This window comes from Cnephaeus nilssonii (genome assembly GCF_951640355.1).
Source record: "Cnephaeus nilssonii genome assembly, chromosome: 14".
Classification (NCBI taxonomy): Eukaryota; Metazoa; Chordata; class Mammalia; order Chiroptera; family Vespertilionidae; genus Cnephaeus; species Cnephaeus nilssonii.
The window spans coordinates 28948756-28965767 of record NC_137085.1 but is presented as its reverse complement, the minus strand read 5'-3'; the positions used below and the strand labels follow the sequence as shown (position 1 = coordinate 28965767).

Here is a 17012-nt window from a genome sequence, read left to right as displayed (position 1 = left end):
CTGAAGGCACACTCCTTTTTTTTTTTTTTTTTTTAGGTATACTCTTTTTGGTCTCCATTCTTTAACTCAGCAGATATTTTTTTAGCATCTAGTGTTTGCCAGGTGGTGTGCGAGGCATTGGGGATGCAGTGATGCAAAAATCACAGGAAAATTCCAGGCAGAGGGTAATGGGATTTTCCGGCCTTGCCTCCTTCAAGGCCTCCTTCCAGCTTTGCTGGAACTCTGTGCCTTGGCTGGCTTGTCCCATGGTGTGGAACTCAGTGGCATGTCAGAGCCTGGAGCTTTTGTCCCAGAACAAGGTTTAGAGCTATGTCTTGGTCAGAATAAACATGTACGTGAGCATGGCCTCTAGTTTATTGGGCTGCACAAGGTCCTCTAATCTCAGAAGAGCAGAGAACCCTATTCAGGAGGCCCCTTCTCCCCTGAACTGCTCCACTTGCAGGGCTTAGATAGCTGCAAATGCTGCAGAGAAGGAACTGGAGTAAATGGGACTGTGTTCGCTGAAGAGTGCTGAAGCTGTGTGGGTTAGGGGTGTGTCAGCTGAGGAGAGAAGGGCTGGGGGTCTGATCCAGAAGAGCAGGGAGATGTGGCTGTTCTCTAGCCTGAGCAGAAGGAGCAGAGGCACCTGTGGGCCCCTTGAGACAGAGAAGTGGGAGGGGAGACAGAAGGCAGGCTTTGGCTTCATGAACGTCAGAGCTGCCCTCAGCTGTGTTGATTCATTTCTTCACTGATTCTAGCAAACTCATCTGTGAGGTGTACACTTTCTATTAGGCTCTGTGTCTGGGGAAACAAAAATACAATCAGGTTTCTATTCTCAAGTTGCCCGGAGCTAAAGAGTGGCCCTTCCGTGGGGGTATTAAAGCAGAGCATGGACAAGTATTTGGAAAGGGCAGGTGGGGAATAAAGGAAATTAAAGATGCACATTGTGCCGGGGTGGGGGTGTGGGGGGAGGTTTGGATTGGAGGCCTTTATGGAGCTTTACAATGCCCAAATAGAGCCACTGTTGTAAGTTCCTGAGGGTTTGGTAGGGGGTTGGGGTGGTTTGAAATTGCCTTGAGGGGCTGTTCAGGAATGCTCAGGAGGAGGGGTTAGATTGCAGGAGGAGCAGGCTGGGCCTGATTGTCAGAAGGGCCTGGTTTTGAATCCCAAACTTCAGCCAAGGCTGAGGATCACAGCAGATCCTGCAGGTCTAGGAAGGACAGAGCTAATCCAGCAGGAAGGACCCAGAACTTAGAGAGACCTCAGCCCTGGGAGCAGGAGGCCAGAGGAGGTGTTCCCCCATCGGCCATTTCTGTTCACCTTGCTTTAGCAGCACCCTTGCTGTCTCTCCTCCTACCACCCCTGCTTTTGTCTTAGGGTCTCCAGGATGAGTGTCAGTACCTCCTTCAGCCGCAGCTGATTGTCCGGCGTTTACTGGATGTTGCTGTGCTGGTGCCTGGCCGTCCCTCAGAGCAAACCCTCTCCCCCCACAATCGCTCAGCCCTATACAAGTAAGTTGACTCCCCCCCTAAACCTGGCCCTTTCCTTCTTCCTTCCCTGACCTCAAACAGGGAACAGGCTTCTCTTGGCCTCTAAGTCTATCTGCCTGTTCCTGCTGGGCCTCCCGGAGCCCCCAGGGTGGGTTGGACTCCTGCCTCCCTCTCCCCCAGCACAGAGAGGAGGACCTGAAAAGGCCTCCCATCCTCGTGTCCCTAGCTCCTCCTTGCCCCCTTCTTCCCAGTGTTTCCCTCATTCTGGTGTCCCTCTCACCTTTCCGTACCCTATGTTTTCTTACCCCCAAACTCTCCTCTGCCCAGGGTCTTTGTGCCCAGCTTCACTTACAGGGTTTCAGCACAGTTGGTGTGTGTGGGGGGCCGAGGGGCATCCGCCTGCCCCCTGACACTTCGCCTACGTCCCAAGGCCCCACCCCTGCACAACTCCAGCTCTGTGGCATGTGGAGGTGCCTCGGTATGCCAGCTGGAGCTAGCACTGCCCCCTTGGGGGCGCTGGGTCTACGTGCGCGTGGAGACACCATCCCGGGGCTCTGGCAGGACCGTCCGCTTCCAGCTGTGTGTGCGGTTGCAAGGTCAGAAGCCCACATCTGCCCCAGCCGCCCAGCTTGTGTTGGCATCTGTGATGGGAAGAGGCAGGCCTGGTGGCTGTGCCCACTGCCCCTCTGCATGTCCCTGCAACCTCCCTGACCCCACCCAGGCTCCTTCACACTCCCTGAAGCCCTTCCTCTTGGAGCTTGAAGTCATTGGGAAGGCTTCAGATAATTTTCCCACCACTTGGGGCTCACTAAGGGACCTGGTTGTTCTCCTTAATTTAGTCTCTCTTTCCGTTTCCTGGGTAGGCAAGGACAGCTAGGACCTCTGGGGCACTGGCCTTGCAAAAGCCCATGCAAGTCAGTGAGAGGGCAGCCATCTGTTTCAACAGTGTCCTTCGGGAGGGAGAGCTGACCTTGATTCCCTCCAACATGACATTCTATTAGCTGTGGCCACTAGGAAATCCCTGGGCCCTTTCCTGTGACCCTGGATGCCGCATACTCCCAAGGGACATTTGATTCTAGTTCTCACCCCTCCCACCCTTGTTAAAGCCTGTCTGGCTCAGATCTGGTTTGTGGTGGGGCCGAAGGGCTGTGAGGGTGGCAGGCCTCAGCTCTGATTTCCTTTGCCCCACAGAGTGCCCCAAGCCCAGCCTGACCCGTGCCCTGGCCCCTGGAGCTGCCATGAACATGCCCCAGTCACTGGGCAACCAACCACTGCCCCTAGAGCCACCGTCCCTTGGTGCCCCCGTGGAAGAGCCTGGGGCCACATCTCCACCTGAGCACTGCTGGCCAGTGCGCCCGACTCTGCGCAATGAGCTGGACACCTTCTCCGTCCACTTCTACATCTTCTTCGGCCCCAGCGTGGCCCTCCCCCCTGAGCGCCCTGCTGTGTTTGGCCTGAGGCTGCTGCCGGTGCTGGACAGTGGAGGTGTCCTCAGCCTGGAGCTCCATCTCAATGCGGTACTTTGTGGCGAGGGGGAGGCCGCCCCTATGGGGGAACTTGAAAAAGAAGGTGGCAAGACGATGCAGGTTGCTTTTACCCAACTTTAAGATTAGAGACCATATCAGCCCAATTCTGGTCAACAAACATGCCCTGGGTATTGACTCTACTGCGAATGGGCTGGGTCAGCCAGGGCAATTCAGAATGGTCCAGATTTCCCCAGTTTTGTAGCTGAACCGCCCACTTACTAAGGGCCTCTCTCTACGGCAAGTGTTCACTTTTCTTGCATATCTCCTGTGATGGGGAGTTCACCTATGGAGGCCATGTTTAGACAGCTCCAGTTGCTAATGGCAGTCTTGACATTCCACGCAAACCTACCTCTGTGGATTTTTATGATCTGATGTTTGTTTTGCCCCAGAAGCTATATTTTAGTGAATCTATCCCAGTCCTTTAAAAATAAAGTTAATAGACTTGATTTTTTTCAGAGCGTGTTATAGAAAAATTGAGTGGAAAGTACAGAGAGTTTCCATGTCCCCTCTCTTACCCCACATACTCTCCCCAATTATTCACATCTTGTATTAGTGTGGTGCATTTGTTATATCCCTGTCCGATTTTAGCAGCCCTTCAGATGCCCCTCAACCTTCTCAAAGCTGAAAAATATCAGCATCTTAGACCTCCCCCCATCCTCTGCTGTCTCCTTCGGTCAAACCTCTGGTCAACATGTCTCTGAAATAAATGGTCCGAGGTGGTTTGACCAGGGCGTGTGTGCAGCCTGCGATTATATCACCTCTTTCTGCTCCTGCACCACACCGATCACCTGGGGTTTGGGGTGAATAAAGATCTCTGGGTCTTTTTCCTTTCCTTCCTTTTTATTTTCTTCAAAAACAATTTTATTCATTTACTTTTTAATTATAGAAATAATAGACTCACATGTAAAAGCTTTGGAAAATAGAGGAAGACATCCTCATAAAACAACTGCTTAGTCTTTTGGTGTGTATCTTCCCAGTCCTTTTTCATATTAACTTCTTATTTATCTAATTGTAACCAAGGGGCATACATATTTTGTGCCCTGAGCCTGGTTCATGTGACCTACTGCCAATTCCCAGCTCATATTTTTGCAGTGAACTTTTTAACCCCAATGGAAGAATTTATGTTCACCTTTGAGGCATTGCCTAATGATACTGGTTTGGGTCTTGGGCTTTCTCCACTGTGGTAATTCACACACTTGAAAAGCCAGCTTTCTGTACCTCTTAGTCATTGTTTTCAGCATTGGATAAGACTGGACTGAGGGCAGAGTCCTGTGTCAGGCTATTAGCAACTCTCTTAGGTTAGCATTGATCCAGTAAGGATCCCTCAGCCAGCGATCCTTTTAATTCTACTATCCCCCAGCTCTGGGGCAGGGACCATTTTCCTATGAACCGACCTGAGATCTGGTCTGTGGCTTGATGTGGTCTTTTATGGTACATAGGTCAGAACTTTCAGGTGCTCCTGCTGGTCAGGACAGAGCTGATTCTTCAACTTGAAGATGCTCCTTATTTTTATACTCAAATTCTGTTTGACTCTGTTCTGGCTAAACACTGCATGTTTATTTGTTACTGCCATGCCTTTGGGCAATGACAGTGAAGTGTTGATTTGACCTAGACCAGCTGCACCCATACTTGTTCTTCCTCAGTATCCTGAGAGTAGAGGCCCAGCCCCGGGCAGCCCCCTACCCTGTCCCTCTCTGCATTCTTGTCCATTTACTCTAATGGGCCTCTGACTAACCTTTACCTGATGGACTTACAAATCTGATCACTCATCATGTTTCCTTCTTTGCTTTGGTTGCTTGGAAGTCAGCATCAAATATATGGCCCACATTTAGGAGCAAATTTTATTGTTCTATCCTGAGTTTTCAATTTCCCTCATGCATTGATTTTATCCTGCCATATGTATTTAATAAGCTGCCTCAAATCCTTCTGGAGGTGAGCTTATGGCAACCTGCTACCTTTATTCCTTTAGACAATCCTTTACATTTACTCCTATGGATATCCGGTTTCTTTTCATCCCAGCCAGGCTGCTATATTTAATCCCTCAGGCATTCCATTACCACCCGGGAGTACCTGATCATTTCACCTGAGGAAGAGTACATTTCTTTACATGCCTCCTGCCTTCAGACTCCGGTGAAGAGGTGAAGATGATTGAAAACCTTACAGTTGCCTTTGTTCACAACTACTTTCTACGTCCAGCAACAGCACCTCTTCCCTTCCCCGCGACAAGCTAGATAAGATTGAAAAAAAGGGGGTATTCTCTTTAGCCTGAACAGTCTAAAAATTCTGCCCAAAGGATTCAGAATTGGGCCTTGTCTTTTCATCTGTCTTTGAAGCATCTCTGATGTGGGAGATTTGGTGTTTTCCAAGGTTTTGTGTTCTAAAAAGGGAGGAGAGATTGGCTTTGGCGTTGAGAGCACCTGCAGGAACGTGAGGTCCGGCGAGGGCCTGGAGGAGTTTATGGGGAGGGTTAACAGGTGTAGGAGTCTGGGTGATGGTGGTGGTCGGACCGGGTGGGTGGGACAGCTTCATCTTCACACCGCCCTCCCCAGAGCTCCCTGCGCCAGGAAAATGTGACCGTGTTTGGATGCCTGACTCACGAGGTGCCCTTGAGTCTGGGGGATGCAGCAGTGACCTGTTCCAAAGGTGAGGCTGAGGAATGGCGTTAGGGGAGAAGGCTGGTAGTCCCGAGGGGAGGAGGGGGCATGGGGAGGGGGAGGAGGGGGCATGGGGAGGGGGAGGGCACGAAGGAAGGATGGGCTAGGGTCTCGGGGAAGTGGGCGGGCGCAGGTGAGTGAAGATTCTTTACCTGGTGACCCCACGTTGACCTTTCTCTCTTGACCCCTGACCCCTCTCCCCCCTCCCAGAGTCCCTTGCTGGCTTCCTCCTCTCAGTCAGCGCCACATCCCGAGTGGCCAGGCTGCGAATCCCGTTCCCACAGACCGGGACGTGGTTCCTGACCCTCCGCTCCCTGTGCGGGGCGGGGCCTCGGTGAGTGGCTCGCGGCGGGGCCGGGCGGGGCGGGAGGTGGCGCCGAGCCCCCGTGACCCCCAGTGTGTGCGCAGGTTTGTGCGGTGCCGGAACGCCACTGCCGAGGTGCGGCTGCGCACCTTCCTGTCCCCGTGTGTGGACGACTGCGGGCCCTACGGCCAGTGCAAGCTGCTGCGCACGCACAACTACCTGTACGCGGCCTGCGAGTGCAAGGCCGGTGAGCGCCGGGGCGGCCGGGGAGCCGCGACCGGAGGGGGCGGCAGCCCGAGCTGAGGCTGGGTTTGCAGGGGACGGGAGGGTGGGGCCCGGGTGAGACCCCCCCTCCCCTGGCAGTGGCGCAGGGCTCAGCTGGGGGCCCCCAGCGGAAGGGTCTGCTGAACTCCCGACGGCCTCCCGTACCCACCCTGTGCCTTCCCCGCCGCAGGGTGGCGGGGCTGGGGCTGCACCGACAGCGCGGACGCGCTCACCTACGGGTTCCAGCTGCTGTCCACACTGCTGCTCTGCCTGAGCAACCTCATGTTTTTGCCACCCGTGGTCCTGGCCATTCGGAGCCGATATGTTCTGGAAGCTGCTGTCTACACCTTCACCATGTTCTTTTCCACGGTACGCGATGGCGTCAGTGTCTTCACCGAGTCCTTATCCAAGTGGTGGGGGAGGGTCTACATTTTCCCCATGTTCTCCACTGGTTTGGGACGTCTGTACCTTTATAATTGAGGATGTCTCCAATTCACTGCCTTCTATAGCAGCGCTTCCCTACCCTTTCATGTCATGGCACGCGTAGAATACGGTCATTTTTGTGAGGCACGTTGGGATCAATGAACAAGCCTGTTTGTAACTGAAAATAACCAGCTGCCAGCCACTGCAGACTTGGTGGGTCTCTAGTTGTCTCACATCACACCCTGCCTGTCCACTCTGCGGGCACAGGGACCTTTACCTCCATACGCTGGCCACGTAACTGCCCTGCAGTGTGAGATTGTGCCTTCACCGGGAGAGGTCTGCATGGGGCAGGAGACCTGCCCTTTCACCTGGGTTTCTACATGGAAAGTCATCAGTTTCGTCACGTCCTTTCATGATGTGAGGGCTAGCTATACAGTGTTCGTGTTCTCCCTCGCACTGGGGATTCCACAACGTGAGCACATTCTATTTTATGGTATGAAAGGCATCTCCCCATTTAGTAGCCATGGCATCCTTGAATTATCATGGGGACTTTAGGAAGGCAGGGGCATCTATAATTGGGTAACTGATAGAAACGTCTGGCTATTAGAATCCTAAGAAACTTTACCGATTCAACTACGGTCTGAGGCCTCATGGGAAGTGGCAATGTCATATAAAATCCCAGCCCAAAGGAGCATATTTTGATGAAGATTAATTTAGTTTTAAACCCCTCTCCTCCCATTATAGAATCCCCACAATATCTTCTCTGTGCCTTCCCATTCTTTCATAATCATAAAAATTCATATTACAAGCGTGCATCAGAGATATTTTAAGGGAAGGTAGAGGAGTGAGTCTCCTAATGTGACAACCTCCACATAGACTCCCTCCCCTCCACCAAGTTCTGCATCTAGGGATCTTTTCATCTCATCTCTGGGCTCTTGGTGTCTTGTGACATACGGTGCCTGCCTGTGAGCACTACAAAAAAATCTTAGATGGATTCAGACTCTCCTCATGTCTTGGCCACAAAGATAACACAATAACCAATAGGTGCATCTCTTTTGTTCAACATTATAGATCAGACATATGTCCAAATTAAAAAAATATACTGCCTGGCCAGCATGACTCAGGGGATGAGCGTTGACTTATGAACCAGGAGGTCACGGTTTGATTTCTGGTCAGGGCATATGTCCAGATTGCAGGCTCAGTTTCCAGTGGGGGGCGTGCAGGAGGCAACCGGTCAGTGATTCTCTCTCATCATTGATGTTTCTATGTCTTTTGCTCTCTCCCTTCCTCTCTGAAATCAATAAAAATATATTTTTAAAAAGTCCTACTTATCACTTAGGAGAAAGGGGGGGAGATGTCCTGACACTGAGAGTCCTGTCATACATAGGTCCCTCCTTGGACGTTCATCCACAGATAAGGAAGAGTAGCCTGATCCATGCCATGTAGAGAGCACACTCCGGTTTTGCTTTACTGCCCCCCTTTTTAGACGTGCTCTGACAGTGCCTCATTCTATTTTTATATTAGACACTGTTTCTCTTCTTTTATTGCCAGATGCCCTTATACTGTTGCTCACCAAATCCTCCAGCAACAGCTGTTCCACCAGCCCACTCTTGGCTGCATGCTGATCTAATGTGATTCACAATTAGTAAGAGTGCCTAAGTGTAGCAGGAGCCTGGAGCATGAGGGGGAGAGCGCATGTGTTCTGCATTTTGCACAGCACCCTGGGCATTGTCTCCAGAGTGTTCAGTTCCGATGACTCCTCATTTCCTGGCTATAATGGCAAATCAAACATGGGGAGCCTGAAGTGCCTGGCATCACACACAGAGCTTCTACTTTCTGGAATAAGGCAATAGCAAAAGATCAAGGAAAATATACTGGCTCTGAGGTATGGCCTAAAGTCCTGCTATAACTCCTGTTCTTTTCCACATGGGCCAAAATGTAGAGCTACTAGTCTCCCAGTTTTCCCAGGTAGGTTCCCTGTTGTTCCTCTTCTCCCATTCTTTACTTGGTTTAGATTTATTCTGTTCCTAAGCAGTCTTCGTCTAAGGATCCATTGGTCATGTTGTAGGTCAAAGTACCAGGATAGTAGAAGACAGTCTTCTCTGTCTTCAAATCCAGGACAGTCTACACTTGGTAGTAGTGCAATAAATGCTTATCCAGAACATAGGAGCAGACATTAGGTTTGTTCTTCAGGAGTTAAAAATGTAAAATGTAAATATGTAAAATATTTAAAATATAAAATATATAAGAGTTTGGGATATAATGCTTTCCCCTCCTAAATCTTTCTTCCTGACCTTGTCTCCACCTTCTTGTTCTCAACTCTAACTCATTCAAACAGGAGACTAGGTTCTCCCATTTCCATTCTTCCCAGAAGTTCAAGAGACCCTGTTACTGCCAGTGAAGGAACAACTTGTGATGTTGCTCAGCTCTCTCTTTTCTCAGCTGTGGACTGGATATCCCTGCCCTCTTCCCACGCCCAAGGCCATACCTCTGGAGGGCCTGGAGACCTGTCTCACCAAGGTCTGTAAGGCTACTGCTCTTTGAGATTCACAGCCCTTGTGGCTTAGGATTGCCTTTTAATAGAATGATGAAGAAACTGGCCTGGGCTGAAAGCAGTGCCTAAAGGGTCCCTTTTGTCAATGAGCAAGACACTTCAAAAACCACCTTTAGATGCCATAGCACTTAACCTTCATGCCCCAGCTTCAGTTCATCCTGATGTATTTCAGTCCAACCCTGGGAATTACACCAACTTGTTTCTCCTTTCAAGAGATGCCTTCAATAGCCATGGCTTCCAGAGGACTGATTCACAGAGATCTTAAACCTTTTTGATCCCTTAAAATCTGCTGACTGCCTTAAGCTCAGCTCCAGTGGTCGCTTTTGATAAGTTTACATAGGTCAAAACCTTTCTCTTCAATTATAGCGTCTTAGTTTTCTTTTCTTTTTTCTGATCAAGCCTCGAAATTTTATTCTTACAGTGTTCCTTATATGCTGTTTCTAGAAGGGGAGATGCCTAGGAGGGGTCGCGTCTTAGTTTTCTTAACCCTGCTTCCATCACTATCACAGCCCATTCTTCCTGATGGAGCAAGGATTATGTTAGGAGATAGGAGGAGTGAGCATGCTGCTGCGGTGTTTGTTCTCGGTCTGGAGCGGTTTTCCTCAGAGCTCTGTCCAGTATCTTTTTTTTAATGTTTCAGAGATAGTTTGTTTATTTATTTATTTTTTTCCAATTTTCTTTATTAAGGTATTATATGTGTACATATCTTACCATTGCCCCCCCCACCCCACTCCCATATATGCCCTCTCCCCCCAGAGTTTTGCGTCCATTGTTTATGTTTATATGCATGCATACAAGCCCTCAGTATCTTTTCTTTGGGTGGGCTCATAAGGCAAATGACAGAAATCCTCAGAGGGATATGTGTTCCCATCATCTTTGTACCAAAGATATTCTTACAACCATACATGTTCTTCGTGTTTGGCTTTAATAAATACTCAAATCAGATAAATTTTGCAAGAAGTTTAGAGAAAAGTGACAGCAAAAGTTCCAAGACAAAGAGAACTCAGGTAACTCCTGGGTAACCTTTTCACATTAAGGGAACATAGGATGTCAGAGGCTATGATAGCATTGTCCAGAGAGGCACAGGGACGGGGACCACAGACCACGGGGGGCTGATGGTAGACCGTGACTCTTTAATTGAGGAGCCCGGAATAGCTTGATACAATACCACTTGTTCCCTGCACCCCTCTCTGAATCTCCTCCATACCCTACTCGGCTGTGTTCCCCACAGTGCAGGAGAGCTGGACACTGTTTCATGCCCATATTGTTTCCCATGGTGTGAAGACCGTGCTCTTCTCCATGGCTGTAGGGACTGCCTTTTTTCTTCCTGTGTCTACCATGGTATTGGGTAGGAGGTAATGAAGAGGGCCAGTTAGTGAGCCAGACTCAGAGTCTGCGCTATCAGGAGAGACTGGGACATGCTAGGGAGGCTCGAGGTCTGGCTTGGCCAGAGTCTAGCCCTAGAGCTTGGGTCGAGGATGAGGATTGTAGATGAGACCCACAGCAAGCATGAGGAAATGGGAAAGGATTGGACTCAGCTTGAAAGACCTGGACCCTCCTGGCTGATGTTCTCCACAGCACATTCCAGAAGCGGGAAGATTAGGAAGGTGAGGTTAAAGGTCAGGGATGCCAGTTACATACAGCTTATGAGGCAGAACGGGCCTCCCTGCCCTATTTTTCTCAGGAGTGGGGAGTGAGGCATTTCCCAAATCTGACCTCTGACCTCTGCTTCTCCAGCAGCAGCACATCACCACCCTGTGGCCTCTTTCTTCTGTTTTGTAGACCTGGGCCTCTCCCCCAGTTCTCTCAACGCCTGTCATTTCTTTCTCCAGTTCTATCATGCCTGTGACCAGCCAGGCATTGTGGTTTTCTGCATCATGGACTACGATGTGCTACAGTTTTGTGATTTCCTGGGCTCCTTAATGTCCGTGTGGGTCACTGTCATTGCCATGGCTCGTTTACAGCCTGTGGTCAAGCAGGTCAGTCCAGAATGGGCCCTGGGGGACAATCATAGCTAACGTCTGCTTGAAATTCATTCCCAACCTCTCCCTGCGGACATTGCCAAGTGCCTCTCCATCCTGGCCCAGGCCCTAGAGTCCTCTCTCTCCAGGTGCTGTATTTGCTGGGGGCTATGCTGCTGTCCATGGCTCTGCAGCTTGACCGGCATGGACTCTGGAACCTGCTTGGACCCAGTCTCTTCGCCCTGGGGATCTTGGCGACAGCCTGGGTAAGGGTGGGGGGAGCTGTGGGTGGGGCATCCTAGCAGGACTTGGGTTCAGGGCCCTGGGTATCTGGTCCCCAATTTAAGGTGGGCTAAGATCCTGTCACCATCACTATTGTGCTCATGGTGCCCATCCTAGTCTTAGGTACCTTCCTGTCACAACCATGGCTCAGGGGAAGCCTGAGAGTGACCGGCTCTGGCTTGGGTTCCAGGGCCTCCCATTCCTGAGCCCCACTTCTCTGCCTCCCCCAGACAGTACGCAGCGTCCGCCGTCGGCACTGCTACCCACCCACATGGCGCCGCTGGCTTTTCTACCTGTGCCCTGGCAGCCTTATTGCAGGCAGTGCCATCCTACTCTATGCTTTTGTGGAGACACGAGACAACTACTTCTACATTCACAGCATTTGGCATATGCTCATCGCTGGCAGTGTGGGCTTCCTGCTGCCCCCTCGTGCCAAGACTGACCACCGGGTTCCACCGGGAGCTCGGGCCCGGGGCTGCGGTTACCAGCTGTGCATCAATGAGCAGGAGGAGCTGGGCCTTGTGGGCCCAGGAGGGGCCCCTGTCAGCAGTATCTGTACCAGCTGAGAGCGACTTTGAGTCTGGCCCTTGGAACATGAACCCTTCCCAGGGCGCAAAGAGCCCTTCCTGGGTTTTTCCAGGCAGCGCGGAGCTTTCCCAGGGATGAGAGACCAGTTGTGTTTCTTGAGGACTTGGTGTCTTCCTTGACGTGGAACTCTTCCAGGGACCCGGCACACTTCCTGAAGATTGGAGCCATCCTGCATCCATTGAGTCTTTCAGGGCTGTAGCCTGTGCAGGGCCTCAGAGCCCCTCAAGACCAGCAGTCCCTCCTAGGGCGTGGAGCCCCTCCCAGGGATATGGAGCCCTCCTGAGGACATGGATTCCTTCCTGGGGAGACAGAGCCCTCCCAGGACATGGCATCATTCCTGAGGAAGTGGAGTCCATTTTGGGGAAACTGAGTCTCCAGATCTTCCAGCAGCTCAGCAACTCTGGCCTCAGGCCTCCTTCCCAGAAGCAGCATCTGTGCTGAGCTGTGCTGGGAGGGGACATGCAGGGAAAGATGGGACTGGGACTAGGGCTGGTATCTTGAGTTGATGCAGGTGGAGTCTGGTGTGTCTCCAATGAAGTATTTGCTGGTTCTGTGCTGCCTTTTTTTCTGGGGCCAAATGTGTGGGGAGGGGAGGGAAAGAGGGACCCTGAGGAGGTCAGCATGGGTGATGAGAGCCTAGCTGAATGAACTGCTGGAGCTACTGTCTGAGGCTTTAGTCCCATTGTGGGGCTGCACAGCTGGGAATAGGGAGTTGTGAGTGAGTGTGTGTGTGTGTGTGTGTGTGTGTGTGTGGAGATGATTTAAATCAGTGAGACAGATCTCCCTTGTGGTACCCACACTCAACAAGGGAGGAAGCTGAGGTCCCAGAAAATTGGACTAGCAGGTACAAAGCTCAGATGGGAAGGAATTATCACCAGAATGTAACTTCTGTTTTGAGCCCCATTTTGCCTGAGTGCCAGAAGGATCATATTTTGTCAATTTGGAATTTATTCTCTTTCCACAAGAGTCACAGCTGAGTCGCGAGGGTTTATGTCGTGCAAAGATGTTGGGAGCATGTTCTTTCTGGTCACCTCAGTCTATACGGCACCTACCCCCGAGATTGCCATCATTCCAGCTGGCCCTCGGTCAGGGGAGCAGGTCGGCTGTGCCGGAGCAGATTTCTGGTCCTATCTGTGTAACCCCTTTTGGTCCTGAGGCTCTCTACCACTTCTGTGCCACGTGCAAAGACAGACCTTGGCTACCCAGACACACCTTGAAGGCACTTAAAATGTAAGTGGAAGTAGCATGCTACTTCTGAGTGGAAGCTTGAAGAGTCAGTGCAGGCCTGGTCATTTTCTCTTTTCCTGTTGTCATGGTGACCAGCAATGTTCCAGTAGGTGCTCTATTACTCTGAGTCCCAGAGGGGTGAAGATGATGATAGAACAGACCCCTCCCCCAGCCAACCTCTAATGGGCCTGTAGCATGAGCGAGAAATAAATCTTTGTGGTCCTAAGCCACTGAAATTTTGAAGTTATCACCATATTATAACCTAGACTCTCCTGCCGGATAGAGGTTGAGAGCAGGAAAAGTGGGGCATTTTCCTGCAGAGCAGATTCCCCCCCAGCAGAGCTATGGCAGCAGCTTTTACCTCTGCATTTCTCAGGCTGTAAATGATGGGGTTCAGTGAGGGTGTCACGACCCCATAGAACAATGCAATAATCTTATCCAAGTCAGGGTCCTTGGCCTTGGGCTTGAAGTACATGAAGGAGATAGTCCCATAGAAAACCACTACCACTGTGAGGTGGGCAGAGCAGGTGGAGAAGGCTTTGCGCCGGCCTGCAGCAGAGGGCACCCTAAGGATGGCATTAAGGATGAAAATGTAGGACATGCAGATGAGCAGGAGCGGGGCCAGTGACAGGACAGCTGTGGCCACCATTAGAAGCAGTGCATTGAGAGAGATGTCCCCACAGGCCAGTTTCAGCACTGCCAAGATCTCACAGAAGAAGTGGTTAATGACATGGTGGCCACAGAACGGGAGGCTCCAGGTGACAGTGGACTGCAGCAGTGAGTTGGCACAGCCCGTTCCCCAGCTCAGCACTGCCATCCGCACGCACGTCGGCCCACTCATGAGTTCTGGGTACCTAAGCGGCTGGCAGATAGCCACATAACGATCATAGGCCATCACGGCCAAGAGCACGCACTCCGTGGAGCCCAGTGCCAGGGTCAGGTACATCTGCAGGACACAACCAGGGAAGGAGATGGTCCTGTGGGCTTCCAGGAAGTTGACCAGCATGAAAGGCACGAAGGAGGATGTGCCACAGATGTCCAAGAGAGAGAGGTTGCTGAGAAAGAAGTACATGGGGCTGTGCAGGCGGGGGTCCAGCATGTTCAGCCCAATGAGGAGGGCATTCCCCAGCACGTTCACGGAGTAGATGCCCAGGCAGAGCACAAAGAGGACAATCTCTATGTTATGGTGGCCGTGTAGGCCCAGCAGGACATACTCTGTCACGGCTGTCTCGTTGGCCCCACCCATCTCATTTTCCCTCCTTTCAAATCTGGGCCACACAGGTGTTGGAAAAAGCTCTGGCTGGCCTGGGAGCCAGGCAACCTGAGTACGTGCCCTGGGGCAGGTCAGCCCCACCTCTGGAATTTAGTTTCACCATCTGTATACTGAGAGACTTAGACTTAAGGTCTGCAAGCTGGCCTCGGCTCTGCAGTTCTGACTTAACTCAGAGGAGATGAGATACATTCTAGTCCCTTCAGCTCTTTTGTGGTTCTCTCCCAGGGTGGGCTCAGGAGACAGTGGAGTGGGATTCATGTTTGATAAGCTCCTCTAGAATTTAGAGTTCTTGGCTGTTAACAGGAAACTTTAGGCTATGACTTCATATGACTGAAGCATGCACATAGTTTCAGATTCATTCATTGGTGAATATTTTTGAATGCTACTCTGCTAGGTATTGTTTAGGTGCTGGGGCTATAGCAGAAAGAAAAATAAGTGGACAGGAAGATGCCACAATTATCACGAGGGCTTCCCTCTTCCCTGGATTAGGTGAGATGAGATCTATAAGGCAGGCGGTGATGGATGGTGCTCACCGAGTGTTCCTTTTGGGCCTTAAGGATTGAACATTCCCACTTACAGGGTGCGTAAGCCTGATTTCTGGTCATCACTCCTTAAGGAATCATAGACCCTCTGTTGATTTTTAAAAGAACAGCATATCTCAGTAGAGCCACTGGCCACAGGATTTAATCCTGGTCATGAAAGCCAAGTAGCTCCTCCTTGGCCTCCATATTGCTTTTTAGGATAGACAGGACTGGCCTGGATGTCACACAGGAGGGAAGACCCGGCTCTCGTTCGCCGAATTGTCAGTCACTGACTAGTTTATAAAGGGAGCGCTGGGCAGAGGCTGCAGTCTTCGCCCAGGTGCTTTCATTGCTGTCCTGAGCCGGACTCACCGCCTCCTTGGGAAATGCCAGTGTCAGGTATTCACAGGAGGAAGCTGAAGTGTCCCCAAGGCAGTCTTGTTAAACAGGAAAGCTGCCTTATGGCCCAGGTGACCTCGGGTCTAAAGGAGAAATAGAAGCTGAGTGTGACTCTCATTCAGAAGATATAAGCACCCCCAGCCCCTTCCCTCTGGGATTGTCTGTAAGGCCAGTGTCCTGTGACAGCATTGGAGCCCTGTCTGCCCTTCAGGGATGGGTTTCCCCCTCATTCTCCCTCCTTAACTGCATCTCCTGTTTGTAGGCACAAAAGGGCTCACCCTCTACTTAGCAGACTTTGTCTTTTCCCAGTGCTACATCTTTGCCTAAGACTTTTCCTTTTGTAGGCATGCCCTCCCCCGCTTCACCAGTGGGGGCATTCCTGCTCATTCCTCAGAGCCCAGCTTAATCCTCCTTTCTTCTCCCTCCTGCTCCCTGCAGTCACCTGCTCTCTTCTGATGCTTTTAGCCCTTCGCCATCCCTCTGTGTTCATGTGCGGTGTGCTCTGTACCTGTCTCCTCTACTACACTCGTGAGCAGGCCGCTGTCTCCTTCCTCTCAGCACTTCCTGCAGGGAGTACTGCCAAGAGCAGTCACTGAACAGATAATCAAGGCACGATTCAAAAACTTAGTTTTGCATCCAGCGTCAGCACTAACTGGCTGTGTGATATTGATCAAGTCACTTGACCTCTCTGAGACTCAGTTTCCTTTTGAAAAATGGGGATGCTGTGTAGCTCAGAGGAAAATGCATGTAAAGGTGTAGGGAGCTGCCCACCACTAGGCTCCAGATCAAAGGATTTGTCTTCAGCCATAAAGCACCTGTTGGGCTGTGCTCAACACCTCTGGGAGTGATGACCAGAAGTCAGGCTTACACACCCTGTAGAGTGGAAATGTTCAATCTTTAAGGCAGTGTCTGTCATGACCCCCTCTCTCCCCAGAGCCTGCGCTGGTTTCCCCTCTTCCATCCTGAATCAGGGTGATATTAAGGGAATTTCTCATGCTACGCCTCCATTGTAAGTTTTCAGGGGGCTCTGTTCCACGTCCTCCTCAGAGACCCTGGCTGATGGAGGCTCCACTATCAGGAGCATCACCAGTTGGTATGTCTTGGGAAGAACACACTAGAGCATCTCACACCAGCAGTTAAATGCTCTGACCCAGTAGAGATGTGTTTCACATCCGCCCACAATCCACTGGCCCTGTGTAATCCTACCACATGCTCAGAAAGAGGAGAACCGGAAATATAGCTGAGTATTTGGGTATGATGACTTTCACAATACACAGAAAAACACTGCATCTATCAGCCAATGTTTCACTCTGTCATGCCCTGGAAAATCAGGTTCACAGAGAGATAGGAGTTGTCTCTGAGATAATTGTCTATTTCCACTCCCCAGATTCACCCCCTGAGAGACAGGGTGATGCCATGAACTGGGACTGGGAGTGAGGGAACTCGTTTGATTCTTGCCTTTCTTCTGATTCTGTTCTATGACCTTGGTCAAATTTCTCCTTTTGTAATATGGAACCATTCACTTAGGCAGTCTCTGGTACTATGTAACCTCCAAACATTTCCTCAC

The 17012-nt window shown here is 50.9% G+C and overlaps 2 protein-coding genes across 14 annotated transcripts in view; one reads left to right on the top strand and one right to left on the bottom strand.

Moving 5' to 3' along the window:
- Positions 1 to 12574, top strand: part of TMEM8B (transmembrane protein 8B) — a 35959-nt gene extending 23385 nt beyond the window's left edge. For 8 of the 13 annotated variants that reach the window (XM_079791425.1, XM_079791423.1, XM_079791424.1 and 5 more), the window contains 9 exons: positions 1357 to 1490; positions 2661 to 2986; positions 5545 to 5638; positions 5860 to 5983; positions 6058 to 6200; positions 6408 to 6586; positions 11027 to 11173; positions 11305 to 11421; positions 11668 to 12574. In XM_079791425.1, the coding sequence (XP_079647551.1) occupies positions 1418 to 1490; positions 2661 to 2986; positions 5545 to 5638; positions 5860 to 5983; positions 6058 to 6200; positions 6408 to 6586; positions 11027 to 11173; positions 11305 to 11421; positions 11668 to 12003 (1539 nt within the window). In that variant the 5' untranslated portion in view covers positions 1357 to 1417 and the 3' untranslated portion in view covers positions 12004 to 12574. Of the gene's footprint in view, positions 1 to 1356; positions 1491 to 1796; positions 2066 to 2660; positions 2987 to 5544; positions 5639 to 5859; positions 5984 to 6057; positions 6201 to 6407; positions 6587 to 11026; positions 11174 to 11304; positions 11422 to 11667 lie in introns of those variants that run through there. The other 5 variants (XM_079791414.1, XM_079791420.1, XM_079791421.1 and 2 more) reach the window with 3 other exon arrangements.
- Positions 12575 to 13514: 940 nt separating this feature from the next.
- LOC307110788 (olfactory receptor 13C7-like) lies at positions 13515 to 14649 on the bottom strand (the record flags this gene model as incomplete). Its single annotated transcript, XM_079790164.1, has 1 exon — positions 13515 to 14649. Exon 1 carries the CDS (start codon positions 14496 to 14498, stop codon positions 13515 to 13517), a length of 984 nt encoding a protein of 327 aa, XP_079646290.1. The 5' UTR covers positions 14499 to 14649.
- Positions 14650 to 17012: the final 2363 nt, after the last annotated feature.